Source organism: Podarcis melisellensis (assembly GCF_964234715.1).
Source record: "Podarcis melisellensis genome assembly, chromosome: 4".
NCBI lineage: Eukaryota > Metazoa > Chordata > Lepidosauria > Squamata > Lacertidae > Podarcis > Podarcis melisellensis.
The window spans coordinates 65,183,758-65,211,589 of record NC_138531.1 but is presented as its reverse complement, the minus strand read 5'-3'; the positions used below and the strand labels follow the sequence as shown (position 1 = coordinate 65,211,589).

The window sequence follows — 27,832 nt, the reverse complement described above, 5'->3', positions numbered from 1 at the left end:
TCATCACATACCAGGAAACTATTGCCAGGAATATAATTACAGTGTGCATTGCAAATTGGGCAGAATTACCACCGCTTTTATTTTCATTTTATTTTAAACTGATCTTGCTAAATTCAGTGGAAATTAAAAGCTACAGGCAGAATTCTTTAAAAATCGAGGGCAAAACTAGACACTATGCCATTCAATTAGTAATTGCATGAATGATTTGTTAAAAGCAAATTGCAGGCTTAGGAAGAAGTGGTCCAGATAGGAAACCTGGGGTCTTTAAGCCTTTGATACCTCCCCTCTGTGGGCCCAATTTTGTATTATGCCTCCTGTGACTCCTTTTTGCATTGTAAAAAAGGCTCCCCTTGGAGGAACTCAAGACATCTTACAATGAAAAAATGAAAACAAGGCAACAAGTAATATTAAGCAAAGTTACACACAAATCCATTACAAAACATAACTTCAGAGCCAAAACTGAGACCACAGAAAATCCTCCATAGTGAAGAATTAATTAAACAATAATATAGTGTTTTCAGGGAGCAGAAAAACACTAATAAAGTGGAGGACAACTGAAAATACTGTGGTAAGGAGTTCCACATTCTGGTTGCCACAGCAGAAAACATCTGGTCCTCCAATTAACCTTGGATTCTACTATCGTATTTTGATTGCCTTCATTAGCTTTGCCATTATCAATCAATGAAACATAGTGACTCAGATTGAGAGAATGCTGAATTTTGAAATGGGTTACAGGATCAAATATCTGCATGAATAACAGGGCTCACTGGATCACTAGCTGTGATGCTCACAGGATTGTTATAAGGATAAATGCAGTTGCATGATGGGGTGGCACCGGACCCCCCCATTGATGCTGCTTACTGGGAGGTAGAGGGGTGGGGTGGGGTGGTTGACAAGGTCAGTGTGGTGCAAATACCCCACCATGCTATCTGCTAATACAGTGGTACCTCGGGTTACATACGCTTCAGGTTACATACGCTTCAGGTTACAAACTTCGCTAACCCAGAAATAGTGCTTCAGGTTAAGAACTTTGCTTCAGGATAAGAACAGAAATCGTGCTCTGGTGGCACGGCGACAGCAGGAGGCCCCATTAGCTAAAGTGGTGCTTCAGGTTAAGAACAGTTTCAGGTTAAGAATGGACCTCCGGAACGAATTAAGTACCACTGTAATGTAGACCCAAATGCTGAATAAGTGATAAATGATATGTAGATAATGTTTCAGTCCTTAAAAATGCTGGTTATATATAGCTATTACAATATTGCTTTCAGAAATTAGACAAGAAAACAAAACCCCATTACCTCTATCCTGCCCTCGGCATCATGCCACTGTCATTTTACTCCAAAAGCAAATGTTATTGTTCTGTTTTTGCTGAAACACCAATCAAATCATAGCAATTGCCATTATTAACAGCAGATGCATTTGGCTGGTAGAGTAATGTAATTTCTTCTAAATAAAACCATTATTCAGAGATTTACTCCTGTGCGTTTCTGTTTCAGCTTCAGATATGGCAGCAGAACAGGGGCAGATTCTTGTCATTGCCACAGCGGCTGTTGGAGGATTCACGCTCCTAGTCATCCTCACTCTGTTCTTCCTCATTACTGGAAGGTAATTAACATTGGCATTGTAACTCATTTTCATGCAGGGCAATATTTATTTGATATTTTGTTTTTGACATTTATACCCTGCCTTTTCAAGGAAAAAAATGTCCAAAGTGTATCTGTGTTTGACCAAACAAGTCCCAATGTTGTGCCAATGCTGGGGAAACTGGGCTCCATGGAAGGGCAGTTAGGTTTGATGGCCCCATCTGCATTTGACATTTAAAGCCATATCGTACTACTTTAAGTAGCCATAGCTTCCCTCAGAGAATCCTGAGGACTGTGGTTTGCTAAGGGTGCTGAGAGTGTTTAGGAGACCCACTCCTATTCCCTTCAGAAAGCTACAATTTACAGTTACCTAGGAAGTGGGATTGATTGTTAAACCACTCTTATAATTGTAACTCCGTGAGGGGAATAAGCTGTCTCCTCTAACAACTCTTAACCCTCTTAACACACTACAGTTCCCAAGATTCTCTGGGAGAAGCCATGACTGTTAAAGTGGTATGATACAGCTTTAATTGTATAGTGAAAATGGGGCCGGAAGTATAAACCACTCTTGACTGCTCTGTATCTCATTTCACCATCTTCACATAATCTGAAAATGTTTAGACTACTCCTTAGTCTGAGTGACAAACATGATGAGCAAAGGTGTCCTCTTGTGTTGGGTTGTAACATTTTTAGCCGTTTTGAATTTATGGTGGGAAAAACCATCTCCCCCTCCATTATTTCCAGTAAAATAAATAAATACATTTGGAGGGAAACTTGCCTCCTTATCAAAGCATGATTTATGACTTAGCACTTTGAAATGTTACCGCTTATTATTTTTATGAACTTCTTCAAAATATATAATGCCATACTCTCCAACATTTCTCTGATGAAAATAGGGTCATCCTATTCCATAATAACAATTTTATTATTTATACCCTGCCCGTCTGACTGGGTTGCCCCGGTCACTCTAGGCCATGGGTAAGCAAACTAAGGCCCAGGGGCTGGATCCGGCCCAGTCGCCTTCTAAATCTGGCCTGCAGACGGTCCAGGAATCAGTGTGTTTTAACATGAGTAGAATGTGTCCTTTTATTTAAAATGCATCTCTGGGTTATTTGTGGGGCCTGCCTGGTGTTTTAACATGAGGAGAATGTGTCCTTTTATTTAAAATGCATCTCTGGGTTATTTGTGGGGCATGGGAATTCGTTCATCCCCCCCTTTCAAAATATAGCCCCCCCCCCGCCGCAATGCCTGAGGAACAGTGGATGGCCCCTTGCTGAAAAAGTTTGCTGACCCTTTCTCTAGGCAGTTTCCAACATATATAAAAACATAATAAAACATTAAACATTAAAAATCTTCCCTGTACGTTCCCTTCCAATGTATTCTAAAAGTTGTATACAGTGGTACCTCGGTTTTCGAACATTTCCGTTGACAAACGTTTCAGAACACAAACGCTGTAAACCCGGAAGTAAATGGTTGGGTTTTCTAATGTTCCTTGGAAGTTGAACCAGAAACACAGCTTCCATATTGAGTTTTCCATATTGAGATTTCTGTTTTCAGGCTTCTTTCTTGAGTTTTGGGTTTTCGAACGTTTCGGAACTCAAATGGTCTTCCGGAACGGATTACATTTGAAAACTGAGGTACCACTGTAGCTACTTATCTCCTTGGCTCGGGGGTCACATAACTCCATACCCTCTGATGAAAACAGGGACGTCCAACTAAAAGTGGGATCAAATCAGAAACTGGGACAGCTTCTGTAAATCCGGGACTGTCCATGGAAAATCGGGACACTTGGAGGGTTTGTAATGCCTTAGCTTTATTCAAATAATCATAGACTTGCCTCCACTGCAAGAGATGAATCTGCAACCTATTGTACTCTAAGGTACCCCAATTTATCTTATTTTTTCCAGCTACAGTGATAGGAAAAGATTAAATGAAAGCTGAGTATTGAAACGATCAGCATTGTAGGAAACAAAGTTTTTTGCTGTTAGATATCTGCTCTTAGAAACAGTGTTTTTATCAAGCAGAAACAGAATAAACTTGAAATTTTAGTAAATAAAATAAAAAACATTGCACAGTAGACCTGCTGGTATAATGGACATTTACCTTCCTCTTCTCTTCCTCATCCTGTACCAATCTGCTCTGGGGCACATTTGGTGGGAGGTACACAGGGGGTTGCAGGTGGGAAGAGAGGAAGATGAAATTCCATTGTGCAAGCAGAAGCCCGTTCCTCTTGCACACAGACACCATTGAATACAACTATAATGTAACACATGAGTGGCAATAATTTTGGAAATTAGTATATTATCAGTGCACATAGAGAGTCTGAAGTCCTGTTTAGTGCACACTTAATAAATTGTTAGCTTTTCTATCTAGCATTGTAAGAATTACTGCACCACTTTCTGGTGAGCCCCATCATGTACAGATTTAATTCACATAACTACCCGTATTTTTCGCTCTATAACACGCACCCGACCATAACACGCACGTAGTTTTTAGAGGAGGAAAATCCGTAAGCATGCCACCCGTAGGCATTCCCTCCATAACACGCACAGACATTTACCCTTACTTTCTAGAATGAAAAAAGTGAGTGTTATGGTGCAAAAAATACGGTAATTATGGTCCACTTTGCAGTTAAAATTATGGGTGTTAATGTTTTTAAAAGGCAATTGTGACAAATTACATCACAAGAGTGTCTGTAAATAGCTTTACTCACAGACATCAAATAAGACAGGATAAAAGCAAACATTTCAAAGCCACAGACCTTTGAAATGATTTTGCTTAGCAAACAAATGACATTCTGAAGTGTGCTTCTCACTTTAGTGGAAAGAGAGAGTCATATTTTGATTTCTTCTTGTTTCATCACATTTATTAGATAACATTAAGAACGTTGGAAACTATTCTTTTAATGTATCCCTGTTGAATTACATTCTTTCAATTACATAAGATATGGATCCATTTTCTGAAGTTACGTAAACATCAGGATAAAGAGACAGGGCAATTCAGAACAAATATTCAACATGTTTTAGAATCTCAGGCAAATTTCAAAGTGGAAGATTGGGCTGGTATGCTACAGATGTGTTCTGATTCACCATTTAGAATTAGCAATTTGATGCAATGTTGAATCACAAGGCTGCTGATGAGTCTATTCATACTGAAGAGTCAGAAGGAAATATGCACCTGCATCTGTATTTGACTGAATGATTTACCTGCTAACAGCAAATCGGCATGCCAAGTTTTGAATGAATAAAAACCACAAAAATATTATGAGAGAATTAAAACTTAGGTTTGATCAGTATGAGATTTCTATATTGCTATGGGATTTTTCCGAGTTCAGTGAAGCTGTGCAACAAAGTGAAGCTCCTGTGATATGTGATGTTAGTGAATATTTTTGCTATGGAAGGAATGAATCTCCCAGCAGCACAATAATGTTCATAAAGCATCCAGATTGTCTGAAGAAAGTTAAAGCTCATTTTAGCAGGAAAAAGGAAAAGGCGAAGATGCTTCAATAGGTAAGGAAGGCTAAAAGAAGTAGAAATTTGATTGAGTGCAAGTCCAAGAACTCCAAAGGGACAGTTTGAGCCCAGCAGCGAAAATGGCTGTAAGAAGTGGAAACCTGAACCAAAAGACTGTGATGAAATGGACAAAATGGATGAGAAGTAGAGGAAGGGACTAGCTAATGAAAAAACATTGGTAATGAATTAATAATCATAGGGGGAATAAGGAAGGATGATTCTGGGAGCTATTGAGGGTATAGAAATCAATGAAAAAATTGAAGAGGATGAGTGAACTTAAGGAAAGAAGGCTCTAAGAAGAACACTACAATTTTTATTGTATGAAGCTGTTCATAATTTTTTTGAAATGTGAGACACCCTGAGTGACTAGGAAATGGCTGGATATACTGTAAACTGAAGAACTGAATACAAATATTCCTATCCTAGGGACAAGAGGAGTAGATGCCATTGGGCTCATATGACTTGCAGTAACCCAGTAGGATTTTTCCCATTTAGAACAGCAGGCCTATCAGAAACTGAGAAATACCTGGGTGGTAGAGCCAATCCTACCCCTGGAAGCTCCTGTTTTGGTAAAGGGCAAATTTAGCCCCTTTTAGCTGTATTGCAGCTTGCAGCCTAACCCCATCCTTGGTTTCATTTCTTAGTCATGTGGAGTGTCATCCCAGAGTGTGGTGGTTCCTAGTAACATTTTTTTTGCACAGATATTTCCACATAGATGAGGAAAGTTTGTGTTCCCATTGTAGATACATTAAAAAAATACATCTTCATTCATACCCAAGCCCTCTTCAGGGGTCCAGTAACGATTATGTGTAGGGATTTCCAAGAATGTATTGACTTAAGTATAGGACCCCTGGACAGTTAAGTCCAATCAGAGGCGACTATTGGGTGCATCGCTCATCTCGCTTCAGGCCAAGGGAGCTGGCGTTTGTCCACAGACAGCTTTCCACGTCATCTGGCCAGCATGAGCAAACCTTTACCTTTTTAATGCATTGAGTAGCCCCTGTATAGCATGCATGCATGCATGCATGCATGAATGAATGAATATAAGGCCCCTTCTACTGAGACAAATCTCTTGTCGCTGTCAGTGGAGCTTTGTGCATTGTTGGATCATTTTCAGAGTAACACCAATCACACATTTTCTAGATGTGTTGCTGATCTATGTCTTGGTGCCTACAGGATGGTTCTTGCTAGCACATTCTCAGAAGTACCTTCACGAGTTTGGTTTTCACAGGTATTAAATAAATGGAAAGGGCTTCAGTACAGTTATTTATTACTAAGCATGCCATTATTTTATTTGGTTGCTGTTTTTTTAGCTGCACTCTACAATTAATATGGCTTTTGTAAGTTTAGTTCATAAAAGAAAAACAATCAGCATGTAAATTCAATGTCATTCCTTCTGTGGTGTTTAAAAAAGTGAAATGGTGTTCATTTTCTTAAAGGTGCCAGTGGTATATAAAGGCAAAAATGAAGTCTGAAGAAAAACGAAGAGCTCATTTGCAAAATGGACATTGTAAGCAAAGCTATTGTGATGTTTCATATTTAAATGAAGAATGATCATGGTATTTTTTATGTATTTTCACTTCTTATATCTAGCTGAAAGAGGTAGAAACATTCTATCCTTCCATGAATGATCATATACACACACCTCCTAAATTTACTTGTGGCTTAAGTGTACACTTAGAGCTCCACATAAAAAGGAGTACCTTCATGTTGAGGGAAACACCATGAACTCCACAAAAACTTTTCTTAACATTGAAGTGATTGGCTCCACCTAGAGATGGTAGAGAGATTCAGTTCAGCTCACATTTAAAGGCACATCTACCTAATTCACAAAACATAGCTACACTTTGAAATTTGCACTTCTCTGAATTTTGCAATTTTTGCTCTACCCAAGTACCGTAATGTGTACAAAAATGCATATACTAGTAAAGTATGCATTAAAAATATATTAGTGAAAATAACATACAAAAATGCTTTATATTAGGGAAATTTGTGTTGCAAAAGTGTCTATATTAGGCAAATTCACATACAAACAATTGTATATTATTATGAGAAATTGAAATTTATAGATCCATCCATCCCTAATTTCGCTCCTGCTCAGACGTGTTAATTATTATGACTAAATAATAAAAATAGTAATAGAATTTCAGCATAAGCTTTAAATAAACATTAAAATGGTCAAAGTAGAATGTAACTATCAATATGCTAATTAAATAGATTTAAAATATGTATCTAAGGAAATATAAATTCTATTAAAAGGTATTTTTTTAAATAGAATTTGACTATGAGCTGTGTCGATTTATGACTGTGGAGCTGTGTGAACTTATGGCTATTGCATAAAATTTAGCTACATTTCTAGTGACATAAGGATTCCATTTGGACAAGAGGCAACTTAAATTTGGGTTGCCATATTTCAAAAAATGAAAATCCAGACACAAAAGTTGTTGAGTTTTTGTTTGTTTTTGTTTGCTTTTTTTAAATCTCAACAACAAAACCGAAGTTTTTTAGCTATTTTTTTGTAAATTTGCCAAAAAATCGGCACTTCTAGGTTGTTTTCCCAGACATAGGCAACTGACTTCCAAAAATTCCACCAGGACACCATTTTCGACGGAAGAATCCTGGCAATTCCCAATAAATTGCAGGCAGCCCTAACTTAAATAGAATTCCTCCGTTCTCCCTGGTACTTTCTGTACAAGCGGGGTTATGAGGGAAGTGTCTATGTATCTAAAATGTCAAATTAATAAATACATCAAACCCTTCACTTATAGATCAAAAGTGTACCACAAAGGGAGTCTTCCATTATATTTTTAAACTTACGGTATTCCAGGGTGCTTGTTTGGGGCTCTTTAAACTTCTTTAAACTTCAAAATAAATGCATTTCATCTGCGTTGAAAATGTTTTTGTTAATTTCCACCTGTTCTTCATTATGTGATTTTCTCTCAACTTTCTAACTTATGCCTGCCAGAAACCACATCACACTTATTTGCCAAAAATGAATGTTTATCCCTTTAGTTGTGATTTCATTCTCATTTCTAACATTTTCATAGTGAAATAATTTCCATAAAGGAAAAGCAGAAATGTGTCACAAAGGAGACAAGAATTTCGAATTCAGTGTCATTTCTTCCACATATTTAAAGCGTGTAATATCAATGTAGCCTGTACAAAAATTCAACATGAATCAATTTATCATTCTTCCTAACCACAAGCTCCGTGCTTCTGTGCTGTTCTCCCTAACAACAATAGAACAGTGAGATGGGATGGTTGAGAGGCAAGGTACAGCTAGTATACCTGGGGTAGGTAAGAATAAGAATGTTGCTTAAAAAAAAAAAAGAAATCTGAGGAGACAAAAGAAAAACACTCCCATCAAGGACTGCATGTACACAAAGCCCTCCTATAAACACCATATAAATGTAATAAATAAATAAAATTAATCACAGAAAGGGGGACAGAGAGAGAAAATACAAAAGCAACTTTGTGACCTGCTCACCATCCAACTCCTGGTGATTTGAGCTGAAGTGGCTTCTCCCCTCTAAACTGCCACTGCAGGACCACTTAAAAACCATCTTGCCAATCTGCCGTCATGCAGCCACTTTGAGGAAGTGAGAGAAGACAGAGCAACCTGTCAGATTACCTGATTGAAGAAAGCAGCACGAAAAGAGCAGGAGACAGCATATATTTAGCTGTCAATTAGACTGTGAAATGCATGGGAGGCACCTGCTGCAAATAAAAGTTTTGAACTGTTGTATTTTTACTGTGCATCACTTCAGACACTTTTTAAGTGGAAAGGCAATTAATGCAGAATGTAAATAACTGATAATAATAAACATGAGGAGGAAGCCGACTCCTGAGGGGCTACCTTCTCGCCCTATCCCCCTTCAACAAAGAAGAAAAGGAACTATCTCAGACAGCACTGGAAGGCATGCATACTGTGTGTGGGTGTGGGTGTGGGTGTGGGTGTGGGTGGGTGGTGTGGGTGGTGGTAATGAAGGGAGGTTTTGGAATGTACATATAGCACTATATTTCTATATTTATTAAATTTATAGCTAGTCCTTTCTCCTAAAGGAGCCTAGGACGGCATATTGCGTTAACAACTGGCATATTGCTTAACTTACTAGGAAGGGAAGTTTAAACCACTTCCCTTTCTCCAACAATTGCCTCAAGGGAGAATGGAATCTGAGCTCCCACCCAGTGGGTACAAGGTGGACAGAGACATTCTCCTGACTTTCCAGCAAATAAGTTGCTGTTGCTTGCTAGGCAGAAGAGAGGGGTGAAGAAAGTGGTGGAAAGGGCAGTGTGGTGCAAACACAGTGGCAGGACTGGCTTGATTGCCACCTGTATGTTTGGACTAAACTGCCCTTCTTGCCCTTTCTTGCCCCAATAAGTAGCAGTTCAGCTGTCAGTAGGACATGTAAATCCCTGTCCCCATCCCACTGTCTGCTTATGTACTTAATAACATCAAGTTTTATCCGTAAATACAGTAGTCACAGAACGTTTGAGTTAAAGTCCTTTTTTAGAAGAAGGTTCTGTTAAAATTAGTTGGTAATTAGTAAATGTTCTTAGATGTATATGATGGAAGCGGAATCTGGAATTAGATTTACAATTATGATTATTAACTACTTCTTAATAGTCCCATTTGATTTGATTTATTTTTCCTGTGTGTGTGTTGCCTGAATTATTTCTGTCTAAAGCAAAAACAATATTTCTGGTTTTACAGTGAGATTCCCAGGAACTAAAACATACATTGATCCAGACACGTATGAAGACCCATCACTTGCTGTTCATGAGTTTGCTAAGGAGATAGATCCATCACGAATTCGTATTGAGAGAGTAATTGGGGCAGGTAAAAATTCATCACACTATTTTTTTTATAAATAAGATTTATATTTCATTTTTCTGCACTAAAAAGGTAATAAATGCAACCTTATTTTTATTTGAATGGAAATTACTATTTGGAATAGAATTAATTCAAAATTCTATGCCTTAATTTCCTTATTTTATGGCCTTCTAGTAAGCAGCACAAGAATACTGCTACAATACAGATCTTCGAACAAAATTGTTGCAGTTTGTTATTAAGGCAAGTCAAGACCATGAAATATTAAAATTAGGCTGTGGGAGGGGGCAGTCCTCCCATAAATATGAGATTATTACTAGTTCTCTGGAAGGTTCTGCAGTCGTCTATCCTTCCCCATAATCCCTCCTCTTCTTTCTGACGGGCAGGGCAGTTCTGGCTTATTTATGTACAAGTAAAAGTCAGAATTTCCACTTGTGGATGGAAGTGGCACAACAGATTTTTAGACAGGATTTGTGTTTATTTGTTTAGGAATACTAGAATGTCTTTCTTATGAGCACAGCTTACTTACTTAGCCAAACCTTTATTAGGCTTTACAACTGTTTTTTGTGTGTGAACGGCTATTTTTGAATGCAGTTTTCACCATCTGTACCATCAGCTCACAATTTATAATAACCCCAGCCACAACTGTGATGTATGTTGTCTTCTTCTATATTTACAAACACAGTCTTAAGTTGAAATTCTGTTAGTGCTTGAGTATCTACAAACAACTTATTTTTAGCAAAGGGAATTAATAATTGCACTATAATAGAAAATGTCCACCAACAGAGGTGTTGTTTACCTCAGGAATTAATATAGTGGTGTTTTATAGCTGTATCAGCTAACTACATTGCTGATAATGTGAATCCTTTTGCTCCTTTTGGACTGTGAAGACTGATTAAAGAAGATGTATCAGCGATGAAAAAACTCATAAGAAAAAACAAATCTTCATGAGTCATTCTGATAAATATCAGGATTATTTTCTATATGCTACTACCTGGTACAACAAAATTAGCAGTAGACAAGTGGTGGTTAAATATCACCAATGGCTATGAGTGAAATTAGATATATAATTTCCTTTTAGGGAAACGTTTTCTTGTGTAATTTCCTCTTTTGGGGGGGGTGTAACCCATAACACTAAAAAAGGGATAAAAGAGGGCAAGATATGCATAAATGTGCATGTACTAATTTATACAAAGAGATACAAAATAATAAATTTAAATAAAAATACAGGACATTTCACCATAGTGCTCAGTCTGGTCTCCAGAAGCTGATGGGCAGTTTCAAGACGCCTGTTGTCCCTTTTAACGGTTCTTTGTTTTTACAGCAAACTTGGAGTGGGCAATTATTAGGGGACTCCTTCAAACAGAGAACTGCCCTCTTAAAGTAGGACACATGACCACACTACTATTGTTATTTTCTTTCATTTCTCAGAGATGTCTGAATACACAGTTCCAAAAATGGACCTTCAAAGTTAGATAGTTATTTTATTCAGCTGTGTGGAACAGAATGCAGTTGTACTTTCTTGAATGTTTGTTTGATGTTTTCTTGTATGTAACTTGGTCTGTTTTCTCCATGTATTAACTCACTAATTAGGATTCTTTTCCTGTGTAGATCCTATTTACAATTTGTAGGATTTTAAGCATTTTTTACATGCTTTGAGCACACATTGAAGTGAAAGGATTCTTTTGGAACTGTTCGTACGTATTCAGGCATTAAATTCTGAAACTGCTACAATGACATCTGTCTCAAAGGCTTAGATCTTAAACACATACACTGCTAACAATCTAACCAACTGCTTTTTAACTTAAGGTGAATTTGGAGAAGTATGCAGTGGACGCCTGAAAACACCTGGGAAAAGGGAGATTCCAGTGGCCATTAAAACTTTGAAAGGTGGATATGTGGACAGACAGAGAAGAGATTTTCTACGAGAAGCTAGTATAATGGGGCAGTTTGACCACCCAAATATTATCCGCCTTGAAGGAGTTGTTACAAAAAGTAAGTTGCTTAGGACATTTTTTTCATATTATAATTCTTGTCTTTTTTGCTGCACTTATCCCAATCCAGATGCGAGTTTCCACATACAGTTGTGCTGCTTAATAGGGAAACGCACCTACGAAGGGTACTTTGTCTAGTTACTACACTGGAACCACATTCACAATGATAAACAGCATATCTCTTGTTTGTGACACCCTTTTTCATTTGATTAAATATTTGCCATTACTCAAAAATAATGTCAAAAAACTGGGGTCGCCCAATACACAGATAGCGGCATGGGGGGGGAAGCAGCGTGCCGCCAGCCAGCACATTGGTGGGAGCACAGCTTCCCCTGATGCCACAGCAAGCGGGGAGCGATCTGGGGGATGTTTCCTGCCCACAGCTGCATGGGGGGAGAGGCTCAACAATTTTGGGGCATCTCCCCTCATTTTCCTAAAATTGAGACCCAAAAATAAGGGGGGGGTCTTATACATGGGGATGTCTTACAGACAGAAAACTACAGTATATTAGTTCTGATTTGACCTATTCAAATTCTGTATCATCAGTAAAAATAAATTGTACCCAGTGTATTGTTTTGAATATTCTCCATAAGATCTAAAAGGGAAGACAAACACAATAATCTGCATAATTTTATAGTAAACAGTATTTGTGGATTATGATATTAACTATTAATACTTCTGCCGCTTAACAAAAAGGAAACTAAAAATGACTAGGAGCAGAACAAATAATAGTGATCTTCATTGTAGGGGCAAATATTTCATATTCATAGTTGCAGGTAAGTTTATGGGGTTTCTGAAGACTTATGGATGTGCAAAACAAATCAGGAATAAATGTTTTATTACACTATATATTGTGTAATTAAGCCAATTGCATCAAATGGATGAGGGTCTGCTATTTAAAGGGAGAATGCTAAGCTTGGCATAGTGCACAACAGGCAGACAATCAGCTTATTGTCTATTAGCTATGATCCAAACTACTGTATTTTTCGCCCTATAGGACACACTTTTCCCCCTCCAAAAATGAAGGGGAAATGTGGGTGCGTCCTATGAGGCAAATACAGGCTTTTGCTGAAGGCCTCTCGCTCTCCAGGCTTCAGGAAGCTCTGCGCAACCCTCCGGAGCCCGGCGCCAAGCCGCGCCGGCCTCCGGACGGTCACGCATGGGCTGCCTGCATTAGGAAGCCTCAGCGCGCCCGGGCTTCGCACAGCTGTCCGCAAGCCTGGGGAGAGCGGCTCCCTAGGCTTGCAGATAGCAGGCTCTTATGGGGGCTGGGGTCGGGGGAAGCTCGGGCTTCCCCCGCGCCAACCCCGTGCCTGGGGGAAATTTTTTTTTCTTTCTCCCCCCCCCAAAAAAAAACCTAGGTGCGTCCTATAGGGCGGTGCGTCCTATGGGGCGAAAAATACGGTAATATGCACAGTAATTTTTAAAATACTAAAAGTATCTGATTTTGCAGCATCCTTTCAACAAAACAAAACTTTTCATTCAAATAATGTGGAAGTTTCAGTATATGCCTGAATTTGTTGTTGTTGTTGTTTAGTCGTTTAGTCGTGTCTGACTCTTTGTGACCCCAGGGACCAGAGCACGCCAGGCACTCCTGTCTTCCACTGCCTCCCGCAGTTTGGTCAGACTCATGTTTGTAGCTTCGATAACACTGTCCAACCAATATGCCTGAATCTACCGTTCTGCAATTCCTGTTTCTTTTAAACAATTGACTTTTAGGAAACCTTTCCCAGTGTTGAAAAAGAAAAGCAAACAGCAGTTTTGGCCATAAAACAAACTATACATATGCACAGTGCTTTTTTCGGGGGGCACATACCCCTAAACATTTTGTGAATCTTTGTACTTTTGTCCATTTACTGTGTTTATTTTTCCCAATTTGAACTATAAAATGCTGATTTTGAGTCAAAATGAGAGTACCCCTAAACATTTTTTAAGAAAAGCACGGCATATGTGGATGGATCTTAAAGACCAGTTCGTTCGTTCGTTCCTTCTATTCTAGAGTTATACAGTAGGAATCCTGTTTTCAAGACAAAATTCTTGCTGTCACCACCTCATCAGATTTGATTCTTTGTCATGCTTCCTTATGTTCATAACTATTTTAAAAGTGTTCTTAAGGCTTCTGCAAACGGATGTGTTGACAGCATGAGAAAATTCCATCCTTGTGTTGTTGCACTATAATTAAGGTTTCTTATTTTTATTCTAAATTACAAGATAATAGCACTGCTACTATAACACATGATAAGATGGAAAAAACACTCACAAAAGCGTAAGCTAATGAGAGATAATATCTAATGGTATTAATAGTTGTGTAGGGGTACCACAGTATACTTCTTTTCCCTCTCACCCTTGTACATCCTGGTGCAACAGCAATGTCTCAAGCACCAAGTACTCTGGTAAATGTGGCTTTTCCATTATACCTTGATTTCTTAGTGTGGACATCAGGCATCCCAGGGCTCCATGTATGCTCAGTAGAATCCTTCACATAGGGCTCTCAGCCATGTTGTTATGAGAGCACCTGACACCCAATTTAAGGACATGGGCATCTGGGGAAATTACAGTTAAATGAGAACCTTGATCCCAGGAACACAGCTGGTGCAAAATTCAAGAACCTGTGAAGAAGATATGAAACAACAGGGTACAAGTTTGGTATGCTGCAGTAATAGGGAGCGAAAAATACTGAGTGCTAGCTTTTGCTTATTGTAAGTTAGCTAACCGTACAATATCTTTAAAAAAAAAGGAACCTATATTGAACTTTTGGTTATAGGGAAATATAGTTAAATTGAACAGATTAATTCAGAGGCAGATAATTAATCAGTGAAAAACACTTTAATGGGCTGGTGTAAAATGTAAAGCAGCTTCGTTTTGAAAACTGCTTACACTAAAGTAGTTCAATTTGAGTCTGTGAGAATACTGTAGATTGAGCAGTTTCTGAGTTGCAACACAGCATCCCTAGCAATAGGATAATTATCAGATAGAATCTGACACTGGACTTACTGAGACATACACCACTATAAGTGGTTAATGAATCACTTTCTGACAGTAAGAAACAGAGTTGGTCTGCAGTACTTAGGCAGAGACTTTCTCCTTATGTTAGCCATAAGTTATTAAGCTGTAACCATTGCCTGTATATAGTCCTTCAGTTAGTAGGAAATGCAGTCCATCACAATGTTTTTATCTGTTGACCTAAAAGGGGCGGAAAAAACTCCACCAGATTACATGATTACAATACATGTGAGAATTTACTGATGAATGAAACAGCACAAATAATTTTTGTGTTGCATAGTATCAGGAAAACAAGCATTTGCACTCATGTACAACTCAAGTTACAGAGTATGGCTTAGCTCCTTCGTTCCTGTGAGCAGAAAGTGGGGGGTTCAGTGTTCTCCTGCAGCCAACTCCCTGTGCCATCTGTCATAGAGTGTTGACTGATGCTCTGCATTATTGCGAGAAGTCATACAGAGAAGTATAGTGGGAAGGAGGAATTAGTAAAAACATTCTTACCCCCTCTTCTGCCAGAAGGAACTTCCATTAGAACAGTTTATTGTTAATAGAAAAGCAACTTGGGATCCAAGACTGTGTGGTCTTCTAAATAAAGGATCCTATATCATCTTCCAGGAGCATTCTTTCAGATTTTAGTAATTATTATTCTTCAAAGAGGAACACCGTGGGTTGGATCCAAAACAGCTCTTCCTCCACTCACAGAAAGCAAGGGAAATATTTAAACTGGTTCCCCATGCAGCTCTGCACTGCTTCCTACACTACTTTAGAATGCCCATCCCCACAACCCCACAGAGCAGCTGTTCAGTGGGGCATAAGAAACTGCAGGGGGTGGGTTGCAATGAGCCAAAATTGCTTATTCTGCTTCTATGAACAGGAACACTCCTGCATGAAATAACATTTTTTAAACATTACTGTGTTAGAATGTTCTTAATTCTCTTTTTAGAATCTTCTAACCATTTCTTGAATGCCTTAAAAAATATGTATATGTTTGCCATCCATGCTCCTTTAGGAGGAAAAGTGGGATGTAAATTCAATAAATCAGCATCAGAATTATCCATCACATTTATGTGGTTCCAGCCTCATATGATTTCTGATTTCCTATCTGCTTGCACTATGCTCACATAGGGCATATTTCAACCATTCTGTCTCATTGGAGAATTCTAACAGTCATCCTCCCATCTAACCAAGTTTGCTGTTTTATAATACTGAAATTCCAGATTCTGAAGTATTTCCATTTTCTTGAGGCAGATATGTGTAGTCAGTGATTTCCAGAGTTTAGCTTTAAATTTGGAATTGCTTTGTTGCATGTTGTGGTCACCTTGGCTATTCCATTTACACAAAGTATATGTCCTGCAACGTGGATGACTACTACTCAATAAAAGAACAAAAGCAAGAATTCACTCACATCATTTTTGCTTTAGAAACATTATTGATTTTGTAGGCTTCAGTTTAAAAAGACTCATTTGTTTTATTTAAAATCCGTTGACTGATTTGCTTGTTGAGAGTAGACAGAGGAAACTTTTTTTGTTTGAGGTCAGTCTACTTTAGTGATTGCTTTCAAGTTGCCTTTGGAAGTGTATCATCATGTGCCAATTTCTGATTTCACACTGAGCTTTTTTGGCTAAATCTAAAACTGCAATGGCTACCTTTCCAAAATGAATTTCCAAGAATGTGCATCTCGATCAGATGTTGACAAAGCCAGGATAAGAACTCCTGAGGCTCAGGCATTAATTTGACTACCAGACTGCATAAAATACTGAATTTGTGTCAGCATTGGAAAATCCTCACTCAATAGATTCTTTGCAGCTGACTTTCTTTATGCTCCAAAAGGAGCTGGTAACTCATTAAAAGGCATTTGCAAAGTAATTGGCTCTTTAAGAGTAACTGTTCTCAAAATTAAAAGGGTTATTCAGAGTTGGATCAGTTTATTCTTTTGAAAGATTTATATTCATTTTCATAAGAGGATAAATACCATTCTCTCTAAAGATTCAGATTTATGCACCCAGACATGATCTTTAGAATGAAAGTCAAGAAGTATATTGCATTGCTGTTGTGTACATTCCAGTTCCCCAAGCAGTGATAATTTCCAGGGGTTCCAGCATGTCTATGTAGTGGTACACATTGGAACCATTTTGATTTGTATTTAATTTGCTATGAAAAACCAATGACTTTTCTTTCTCAGCCCAAGAGCATTAATATTTATTGTATAATACAAAATCACTGTAGAAAGCAAAGTGCAGATAGATGACTGACCTGGATCCCACTTATTTTATTTCTTCTGGATCTAGCCACCATTTTAATTTCTCACAATGTCTGTGGCCTAGCATTGCTCTGAGATAATTAAAGGGATAACTAAGCCAGTGTTTCCCAACCTTGGGCCTCCAGATGTTTTTGGCCTACAACTCCCATCATCCCCACCTAGCAAGACCAGTGGTCAGGGATGATGGGAATTGTACTTCAAAAACAGCTGGAGGCCCAAGGTTGGGAAACACTGAACTAAACCATTTGCCCCTTCACCTTCCAACACCGCCTCTTCCCAGTCTTCTCCCTCTTCTCACTCATTGTCCCACCACCACTTTCTGGACTTTTAGCCGTCTTCCCTAAGTGGCTCCCCAGTTGGTGCCTTCCACCACTCCTCTGTGTACAACCAGTCCATTACATCAGGGGTCTGGAAGAAGCAATGTGCTTCATATGTAGATTGTGTGAATTCAACTTACCATATTTACACAAATCTAATGTGCCATTGAATCTAATGCACACCCCAGTTTTCAAAACCTTGAAACCAAAAAAAGTATTTGCTGGTGAATATAAATGCACCATCAAATCTAATGCACACCCTCATTTTCACATCTTAATTTGGCCAAAAAAGGTGTGCATTATTTTCAAGTAAATACGGTCAGGGCCTTGTAGAGGCAGGCAGAGGCCCGGGCCAGGTAGATAATGTGCCCCCCTCTTTTTTTATGCTGGGGATAACTGAAGTCTTATAAATAAGTATATAAATAATTTTCACAAAAGTTATGCTGACAAATAATTTTATTTCAAGGCTTGAACCGTAACTGCATATAAGGACAAAATGGAAAATATAGATAAATATGCTGACCGAGACCCCCTTTGGAATCGGAGGCCCGGGCCAAGTGGCCCATATGCCGCCGCCGCCCCTGTCTGGGCCTGAATATGGTAAATCAACTCAGCTCTGATTATGAGCATTTAGATTGGGATCTGAGGAGCCTGTATACTGATTGACAGAACCAAAAGTGAGAGCCAGTTGGTGACTGTGCCAACTTTTGGATTGTTAACACTTAGAGGCAAATCTTACTATTTAAATGTTGGAAGTCATTTAAAGTTATTTCCAAGCCACAAGTAAAGGTCATAACTTTTTTTAAAAAGTTTACATCAGTCACAACTGACATCAGGGTTAGGTGTAAACTAAGTTGGTCTAGGAACATGACAGCTTAGCTTGTCTGTTAATTTGTCCATTGTGCTTTTGTCAAATACACAGTTTCAGTGTCAGTGGACTGTACAAATGCATCATTCATCAGAATATTTTTTCCCCTGACATTAGCATTTTTAGAGTGGTTATAACAACTTGTAAATACTGCTTTTTCCGAAGCATTTGAACCTGTCAGGAACTGTAGCTGGCTGAAACACTGTTATAACATAAATGCAACACAAGCACATGGTCATAGTCTGAGATGCTTTGCTTCTGCACAATACAACTAAGCACTTATTTTGACAATACAGCTAAGCGCTTCTTTGCTTACCCAGCAGATCTTGGGGTTGTGCCATTTGCTGTTTGTAACAAATATAATTTTAATAAGATATAAGTTTTGTGCTGTTCTCAGCATCCTGCTAATTTCAGTGGGTTATATTGCATTTAGTAATAACTAGGGCAGCCAAAATGAACCTGTATAGTTAGAAACAATTTACACTTCCTAAAATCTTTATGATATCATATGTCTATGTTAAAACAATAAGACTATGTTATAGCATGGGCAACACCAATTTGGGGTACTAGAAAAGGGGGTGGGAACTGCATAGCTCAACAATGAGGCTGAAATGCAATCATATAGGCATCTAAGCGCTGGGTTTAGCCATTTAGGGAATTGGAAATGAGCAGCAGCAAGCCTCGTGATATCCCTGTTCCCCTTCCCCTGTGCATGAGAAGATTAGAAGCTTCTGCATTTTATTTGCTGCAAGAAGAAGTTTCGCAAATGTAGCAATGTATTGTTTCTGCGGAGCAAAGTTTGTTCTGAAATGAGGGTTCCAAATTAAGCTCAAATCTCCTGGAAGGAAACCATTAAAGTTCTCTCAACATAGAGCTGAGTAGTTAATTGAACTCTTTGACTTCAAATGCTGTCTCAAATTGCTCCACCATAACCATAGTTACCTGAAATGATCACAGGATGATCATTCGTCCAGCATATAACATTAAACAAGGTTTGGTTCTTTGTATGCACTTGTAAATCATTATAGCAAGAGTCTCTTGCAAAGCTGTATTTATCTTATGCCTTGGATCCTTGAGCTTATTTCTGTGCTTTCTCTACTTAGGAAGGCTTTCTTGTCCAGAGTGCAGATATTAAGTTGACTCGGAGCTGACATTGCTGCATGGCCTCCTCACTCATCTACTAGTGATCTTATTTCTTATATAAAGCGTTTTTTGTTCCCATGGGAATCTGTTTTTCTAACACTGAGCATGTGGTAATAGTGTCCTCTTTGCCCACAAGACAAATGGATCTTCTGGGATCTTCTGTTGCCTGTCATTGGGGAAACACCAGGGGTGACATGGGAATAAACCCTTCCCCGATCCATGTTTTCCCTATTCCCTTGCAGGTTCTGTTAATAAATTAAAATTAAAACATGGATTTCCCATGTCATTATTAGTTTGGCCCTGGATATTTTGCTATTCCTTCATCTGCCTCTTGAGACCTGCTAATGATTTTCCTGCACACATGTTCAGGAATACAAATGTATTCCTGCTTAAATGTACAATCATATAGTACTTGATTTTCACTGTTTGATTCAGGTCCCGTGGGGCTGGCAGTGACCACAAACTGAGATTCTATAGATCAGGGGTGGGGAACCTATAGCTTATGGGCCTGAGTTCCAGTTTGGCCCATGAGGTCATTTCTCCATAATCACTCCCAGCTGTCCCACACCTTATGCCGTATGTGACATCAAATGTGTACAAGTAGAGACAAAGTTGCCAGTGCACAATCAGGAGCCTTAAAGTGCTCAACAGAGCATTGGCTAGGGAGACTTGCTGCCACCACTGATCAGCTGATTGCCCGTGAGAGCAAGTCCACTGGGAATGGCTCACCTCTTCCCAGAGCAAGGTTTGAAGTTATTACCTATCTGCTGACAGGCGGTGATCAAGCTTGCTGGATTAGCAGTGCTACCAAGTTCCCCATTGGGATCATGGCAGCACAGACGATACCTGCAGAAAGCAGGACATGGAGCCGTGACCTATAACTAGATGGAAAGTAACTTCAAGCTTCACATAGTTTGGATTTATTTATTTATTTATTTTTGGTAGTTTGCCATGCTGCAAAGGAAAAGCGAGTTACCCGACATCATCGTGATATCAGGTGATTGTACGTGAGTGAGGGGCCTGCCCACCACACAAGGTAGCTGTCCAGGGTTGGTGAAACCCAGGATCTGGGCCACTGGATTCAGTTCCCCACCCCTGCTAATGATCCACCTGAGGCATCCAGACTTACTTGCAGTCAGCACTGTCTAATTGTGAGGAAAGGAGATTTCAAGTCAAGCAGTGCTCCCTAGCACTGCGTAGTCCAGGGACACTGCACTTCAGCTTCTATCAGCCCAGCCAGCATAGCCATTGGGCAACAATGGCTTATTCTTCTTATCTGAAGAAGTGTGCATGCACACGAAAGCTCATACCAAGAACTGACTTAGTTGGTCTTCAAGGTGCTACTGGAAGGAATTTTTTTTGTTTTGACATTGGGCAACAGTCAGGTATAGTGAGAGCTGTGGTCCAGCATCTGGAGGACCACAATTTGGTATAGTCAATCTGTACGCTTTTAAAGGAGCTAAAGAAAGATGTAGAAAAAACAGGCTTCTAATTTAACTTTCCCAGTGAATAATATGCAAGAAAAGCAAGGTAGAATGCCCCACTTTCAAAATAGGCCAGACATTTCACTTCACAGTGTCTTACGTACAATCGTAATTCACAAAGAAACATTTGAAGTATCAAACTCCACTTTAAAGTCTGCACTAAGACACTCATTTTAAGAAATATTTGGGGGATTTTTTTACAAACACAGGTCATTGTTGGCAGGGCTTTCAGGATAAATTGAACAAAATATGTTCGCATAAGACACATCTAGCAAAATGGTCTTTATTATAGGCCACACGTCATACTGTGTTCTATTGTGGTGGTATTCTAATAATATGGAGAATGTAAACTTTTGATACAGCAGTAAAACTCCACAGTTTTACAAAGACTAAAAAATGATATACTGCTACAGAAGCAGCCAGGTGCAATTGAAAGGTAATTGTTTTTATACCAGAAAATCATATTTGTAATTTACTCAGAGGAATCCATTAATGAGGTCATTATCAACAATGCACACCACTGCCAAAAAACTTGCTTAAATGAAAGCCATGAATCTTTCTAACAGCATTACTTGATCCTTAGAATTGAATGTGCCTGACTCCCACTCTCTCTTCTCATTATGGACTGGCAAGGATGAGCAAGATTTAACTGCAGAATCCTGCAATAACATTATCTAGGCTGCATCATTAGATACACCCAAGATAATACATAAACAGTTATTGAGGACAGTTCTGCCTCCTTAGTGTAAATTTGTTATACACAATGCTGAAAAATTGTATTAAAATGCTTAATTATAGGAGTGAGCTAGTAGCTATTTACGCATGCTGCAAAGCTGGTATGATCAGGTGAATTGAAATGTTGAGGACAAGAAGAATTCAGGTCAATACTCTAGTACAGACTTAATAACCATTTCAAGCAGCATTTCTGTTTGTGATCATGGGAACTGAACCTCATTTGCTGAGGTTTGGTCCACTGCAGTAGCTTAGTCATACTTAAGGCAAGAAAAGTACAGTAGTACCTCGGGTTACAAACGCTTCAGGTTATAAATGCTTCGGGTTACAAACTCCGCTAACCCAGAAGTAGTTGCTCCGGGTTGTGAACTTTGCCCCAGGATGAGAATGGAAATCGCGAACCAGCAGCACGGCGGCAGCGGGAGCCCACATTAGCGAAAGTGTGCCTCAGATTAAGAACGGTTTCAGGTTAAGAGCGGACCTCTGGAACGAATGAAGCTTGTAACCCAAGGTACTACTGTAATACCAGCCTGTGTTTTTCATAGGACAAACAATATGTGAAAGGTTAATGCTGTAGATGGAAAATAGGTCCTCTTTCTCAGTCTCAGATTAGATAGGCAAGTCAGGGGCATACCCAAATCTAAAAAAAAAAAATCTTCTTGTCTGTTACTTAAAACGTCCCTGCAGACATCATTTGGAAATGGTGGTCATGCTTTACTACTCCTTTTGGCAATAATCCTGTGATTTACTCTCATGGGGATCAAAGAGTTTAGCCATATATCATCATGCTTGTCAGATTTTTGTTCATTACATTCTTGTCGTGTACATGGGTTTTACACAAAGAGCGAATGAAACCTTCAATCCCCACTCTACTGAAATCTAAAATAGTAGCCTGCTTACTGTTATGGGCAAGAAAATCAGCAAGATGATGGCACACTTTTCACACTTGAACAGTGCCTTAAATGGCTCAAGACCACAATACCTCAAGGACTGTCTCTGTCCATATGAACTTACCCAGACCCTGAGATCATCCTCTGAGACCCTCCTTTGTGCGCCTTCTCCACGAGAGGCCTACAGGATGACAACACAAGAACGGCCCTTTTCTGCAGTGGCTCCCCATTTGTGTAATGCTCTCTCAATACACCTTTAGCAGCATTTATTACTACAGAAAAAGCAGCAATTATGTAGATTATTTAATAAAGTCACTCACCAGATACCTCTCTCTCTCTCTCTCTCTCTCTCTCTCTCTCTCTCTCTCTCTCTCTCTTCCTTCCTTCCTTTCTCCATCTGTCTGTTTGAGATTATCTGAATAAGCTTAGGTGTCATGGGATAAGAGGACAGGTTCTCTTCTGGATCATTAACTGGTTAAAAAAAAACAGATAGCAGAAAGTAGGAATAAATGGCTAGTTCTCACACTGAAGGGATACAAGAAGTGGGTTCCCCAAAGGATCAGTGTTGGTACCAGTGCTTTGTAACTTGTTCATACATGGAGTTTGGTGTTAGCAGTGAAGTGATCATGTTTGATGAGGACACCAAATTCTTCAGGGTGGTAAGAACAAAAAGGATCAATGTGGTGTAGTGGTTAAGAGCGGTGGACTCGTAATCTGGGGAACCGAGTTCGATTCCCCGCTCCTCCACATGCAGCTGCTGGGTGACCTTGGGCCAGTCACACTTCTTTGAAGTCTCTCAGCCCCACTCACCTCACAGAGTGTTTGTTGAGGGGGAGGAAGGGAAAGGAGAATGTTAGCCGCTTTGAGACTCCTGAAGGGGAGTGATAAAGCGGGATATCAAATCCAAACTCCTCTTCTTCTTCTTCTTCTTCTTCATCTCTCCAAATTGTAAGGCTGTGCAATAGTACAAAAGTAGACAAGGGCTGTTTAACGTTATTAGAACGATATTAGATATATCATTTTGAAATGCCACAGGGCATACTTGTAATTTAAATTGTTTTTCTTACCTTGTTGTTGGGTTTATTTCTGTCAAAACACTGCTGTTTGCTCTGCAACACCCTCTGGTGTCACGTTTTAACAACGCATTACAAACATTAAAAGCAATGCGCCATTTGTGCCTCTTTGTTAACCACAACCCTTCCTTAACCCGTACTTAACGTTAAAAACATGAGCGCAGATCCTCCCAAGAACCGAATTGGATAATCAAAGGGCCCAGTGTGAGCAAGCAGCATCTTTGTGCCTGGCAGGGCCTACCGAGGAAGCCTATCCTCAGTTCCACTTTCCTGGTACACCAGAGAGCTTCTGACCCCAAATATTTTTCAAAAATGCATCAATTGGAATTTTAGAGCTTCCCCCATCTAAGTTAGCTTAATGAGCAGTTCATAACCTCAGTCTTGCAAAGGCTTCCTAAGAAAAATTCCATAAGTATTTAAAGCTTGGCTCAGTTAGGTGAACATTACTTAACCCTTTGTGTTTAATTGATTTCTTACTAAAACAACATCATTGGTTTTGTTATAGACTCTCAAATGTATATGTAAATGGTAATTTACAGCGCCACAAGCAGTATGTTAAGTGGAAATGTGTATAGCAGTAGTCCAGTGGCTGGTTTAGGTAAGTGTCATACATTTGTAGTGTAGAAGCAGCAGTGGGGAATATAGCATTTAACCCTTTCTTGAATTACTGTTTTTCCACTTTAAGTCATCCCTTCTAGGAAATTGAGCTTTTCAAACTCCATTGCTGGGGGTGGGTGGGGTGATTAGAGTGGGGGAAAGATTCTGATCCTTACTTTTCCTCATCTCAGTATTAGCAAGTTCTTGTTAAGTGGATTTATGTAGTGGGTAGTCTGGGCCTGATGTTCTTTGAGAGATACAATAAAAGCCCAGCACGCTTTGTTTGTTCAAATATATACTGTTTATGTCTCACACTGAAAGCTAGAAGTGAAGCATATATTACGCAAAGGATAATGAGGCTTTGGCAATGAAAATCAGTGAGTGGGTGATTTATTTTATTTATTTATATCTTTCTAAGTTTACATAGCACCAACATTACTTTTTGTTGTTGTATCTAAGTAAACTTAAAAAGATATAAATGAACTATGTTTTATCTGAATTTTCTTTCTGGGGTTTTTCTGCATTTCTGTTAATCACTACAAAATTACATCCCATGAAGATTAAGGAACCTGTTTATTTTCTGATTATAATGAGAGGCAGGTGTTGTCTGTCTCTGAGGAGCAAGCATGCAGTTCGTTCTAAAAATAATGGAAGTGTGAGGCAGAGTTAGCAAAACATATTATTAAGCTTCCTGGCAAGGCACTTCTTCATACTTGTAGTCTTTCTTTCCTCATCCCACACCCTGATAGAAGCTCAAGTATATGCCAGCTGAACATACACGTCTGAAACAAGTACTTCCTAAAGTAGTTTTGTGTAGTAATTTCAAGTATATATCTCAATTTATTTGAAAAACAGAAGGCTGGTGCTGTACATAGGGCTTCTGCTGAATTTTTAGTAGGGTTTGAACTGCATGATACTTTGTTCACAAAAGTTAATATTTCTATTCACCGAAATTTGAAATTCATTCAATCATTGTTCCAACTCAGGCTTCATACACAACTTTTCCATAGTTGCAAAAGCCATGAAGAGTCTGCCTTGATGGGATTTAATGAAAAGAGAAACAACACAATGTATATGTTAACATTTTAATGGATTTATAGTATGGATATCTTTCCAGTATATTATCAGTGGATTTATAGTACAAATATTATTGTCTGCCCTCCTCCCCAGTCCCCATGTGCTTTCTCATAAAAACCCAAAGCACTGACATTTAGAACCAAATTATACTTTAGTGATAATAGTCCTGGTGTTGGTAACCTCAGTACTTTTATATTTGTTTGAAGCCAGTCCGAGGGGCTGGGACAACCCACTCAGATGGCCGGGGTAGTAGTAGCAGTAGCAGTAGTAGTAGTAATAATAATAATAATTTATTATTTATACCCCGCCCATCTAGCTGGGTTTCCCCAGCCACTCTGGGCGGCTTCCAACAAAATATTAAAATACAATACTCTGTTAAACATTAAAAGCTTCCCTAAACAGAGCTGCCTTCAGATGTCTTCTAAAAGTCTGGTAGTTGTTTTTCTCTTTGACATCATCATCATCATTACAAATTTTACATTTTCTTCATTTAAAATGTGTGTCCTTTCATTATCAGAAAGGTTTTAGAGCAATCCCATACTCAGAAGGAAGTTTCATTGTGAAGGCATCCTTTGAATAGCATTTCTATGCCTGGCATCAGCTGATTTGGATCCAGAAGCTTACCAGCTTTTTGTTCAACCACAAACTGGTTACAAATTAATATTTAACAATATTGTCATGGGCTTTATTTTTATCTTTGCAACCAACACCTTCTGTTCAGCAATTAAAATAACTGTCTGTATAATTAATGACAATTTTTATCTTTTATAAGGATCCTTCCCGACCATTGGGGTGCAGTCTCTTTGCCCAAGATTCCTGAGGGAAGGATTTTTAAATAACATTCCAGCCCCACATCCTCTGTCAGGGGGAGGATCTTTGCCCCCCAGGATTTCTTCTGGTAGGTATTCCATGTGAACATTCAAGCACTGGATAGGAAGCTTTGGTTCTTGGGACCAAAATGAGGAATACAGTGCATTTATGTTACATGATACATATTTTGCTAAATAGATACTTGCTATTTCACTCTTGTTACAGATCAAACAAATAGCAATGACATACCCTCCAACATTTTTGTCCCCAAAACTGGGGTGTCAGGATTGTCATGCCAGAGTGCCTTCCAGTCCAGCACTCTGGCGCAACCCTGTTGACGTATGCTGGAGGGCGCATTTTTTGGTCTGGCACTCTGGCTTGAAGACTCGCACCAGAGCGCCAGACAAAAAAAGGGACATTCTGTGATTCCGAGATGTCCTGCTTAAAATCAGGACAGTTGTGGGGTATGCACTGGAGAAGTTTATGTCACAGTGAGCAAAGTTTAAAATTCATCAGAAATGCAGTAGAGCCCAAATAAGTATGACAAAACTATGACAAAACTACAGATAATGTCAAAACAACAGTGAATCTGAAACGGTAAAAGGGGATAGCAGCTAGTAATTTAGATAAACACTTGAATATAATTTAGCATTGTGCAATCACAATGTGTATATAACATACCAGTGATTTTCGTATTGTTCAAAATAGCCGTGTGAAATTTCTTTGGAATCTGCTATAGTATTAAAATACTTTGTATAACCTTATACAACCCTGTGGTGTGCAGCCTACAGCAGAGTAAAACAAAATATAGTCAGAGCACTTCAAATCATTACATATTAATTTCTATGCAAGAAAGTATTGCTTTACTTTCTTTACTTTCAACCAGAATAGTATTAAAAGGAAATTTCCATATGCACCTGAGAGGTCATTACTCTTCCACAACATAAATGGATTATTCTTATGCTGTATAAACTGACAATTAAGAATAGATTGAATTAACAAATACTTCCTGGAAAAAATATTCCGTAACTACCATAAGGGAGCAATTATTCATTCTGAAATTCAAGTACAATTTGCAATATTCTAGTATAATTTTTTTTAGCCTGGATAAGGTTTTCTTCATCAAATCTGTTTATCCTCACTTTAAAATACCCGAATATGTATTTTTTTAAAAAACCAAAACACCATTAATTCATTCCCCTTGGTCATATTTACATAATAAAAATGCAGAATATAGCATTGTATATTTTAATAATAAATGTACATGACGGGGGGGCAATCCAGATTTTAGTTGCTTCCTTTGTAACTGTAGTAAAGACCATATTAAAGTAAAGACAGCCATGCTGAGTCTACAAAAGCAATCCATGCACAACCATTGGTCTGCATACCTGGGTTGCTCATCAAATCTGTGCCCAGGTGTGCAGATGGGTACTGCAAGGAAGAAGAAACATTGTCACCTGCCTCTTGCTGTATGAGGTGGTTGAGAACCACAGCAAACTCCCTGTCAAAAGGTGGCAGGCACTGTCAGTTCTGATACTGCTGACAACCTGTTTGCACTGTTTACATCAGGGGTCAGCAGACTTTTTCAGCAGGGGGCAGGTCCACTGTCCCTCAGACCTTGTGGGTGGGCCAGACTATTTTTTTTGGGGGGGGAATGAACG

At 38.9% G+C, this 27,832-nt stretch overlaps 1 protein-coding gene across 3 annotated transcripts in view; it reads left to right on the top strand.

Moving 5' to 3' along the window:
* The window catches only part of EPHA6 (EPH receptor A6), a 333,490-nt gene that overhangs the window by 241,935 nt on the left and 63,723 nt on the right, over nucleotides 1-27,832 (top strand). For 2 of the 3 annotated variants that reach the window (XM_081908393.1, XM_081908394.1), the window contains 5 exons: nucleotides 1,497-1,605; nucleotides 6,535-6,605; nucleotides 9,810-9,935; nucleotides 11,736-11,921; nucleotides 26,134-26,259. In XM_081908393.1, the coding sequence (XP_081764519.1) occupies nucleotides 1,497-1,605; nucleotides 6,535-6,605; nucleotides 9,810-9,935; nucleotides 11,736-11,921; nucleotides 26,134-26,259 (618 nt within the window). The remainder of the gene's footprint in view (nucleotides 1-1,496; nucleotides 1,606-6,534; nucleotides 6,606-9,809; nucleotides 9,936-11,735; nucleotides 11,922-26,133; nucleotides 26,260-27,832) is intronic. The other variant, XM_081908395.1, reaches the window with a different exon arrangement.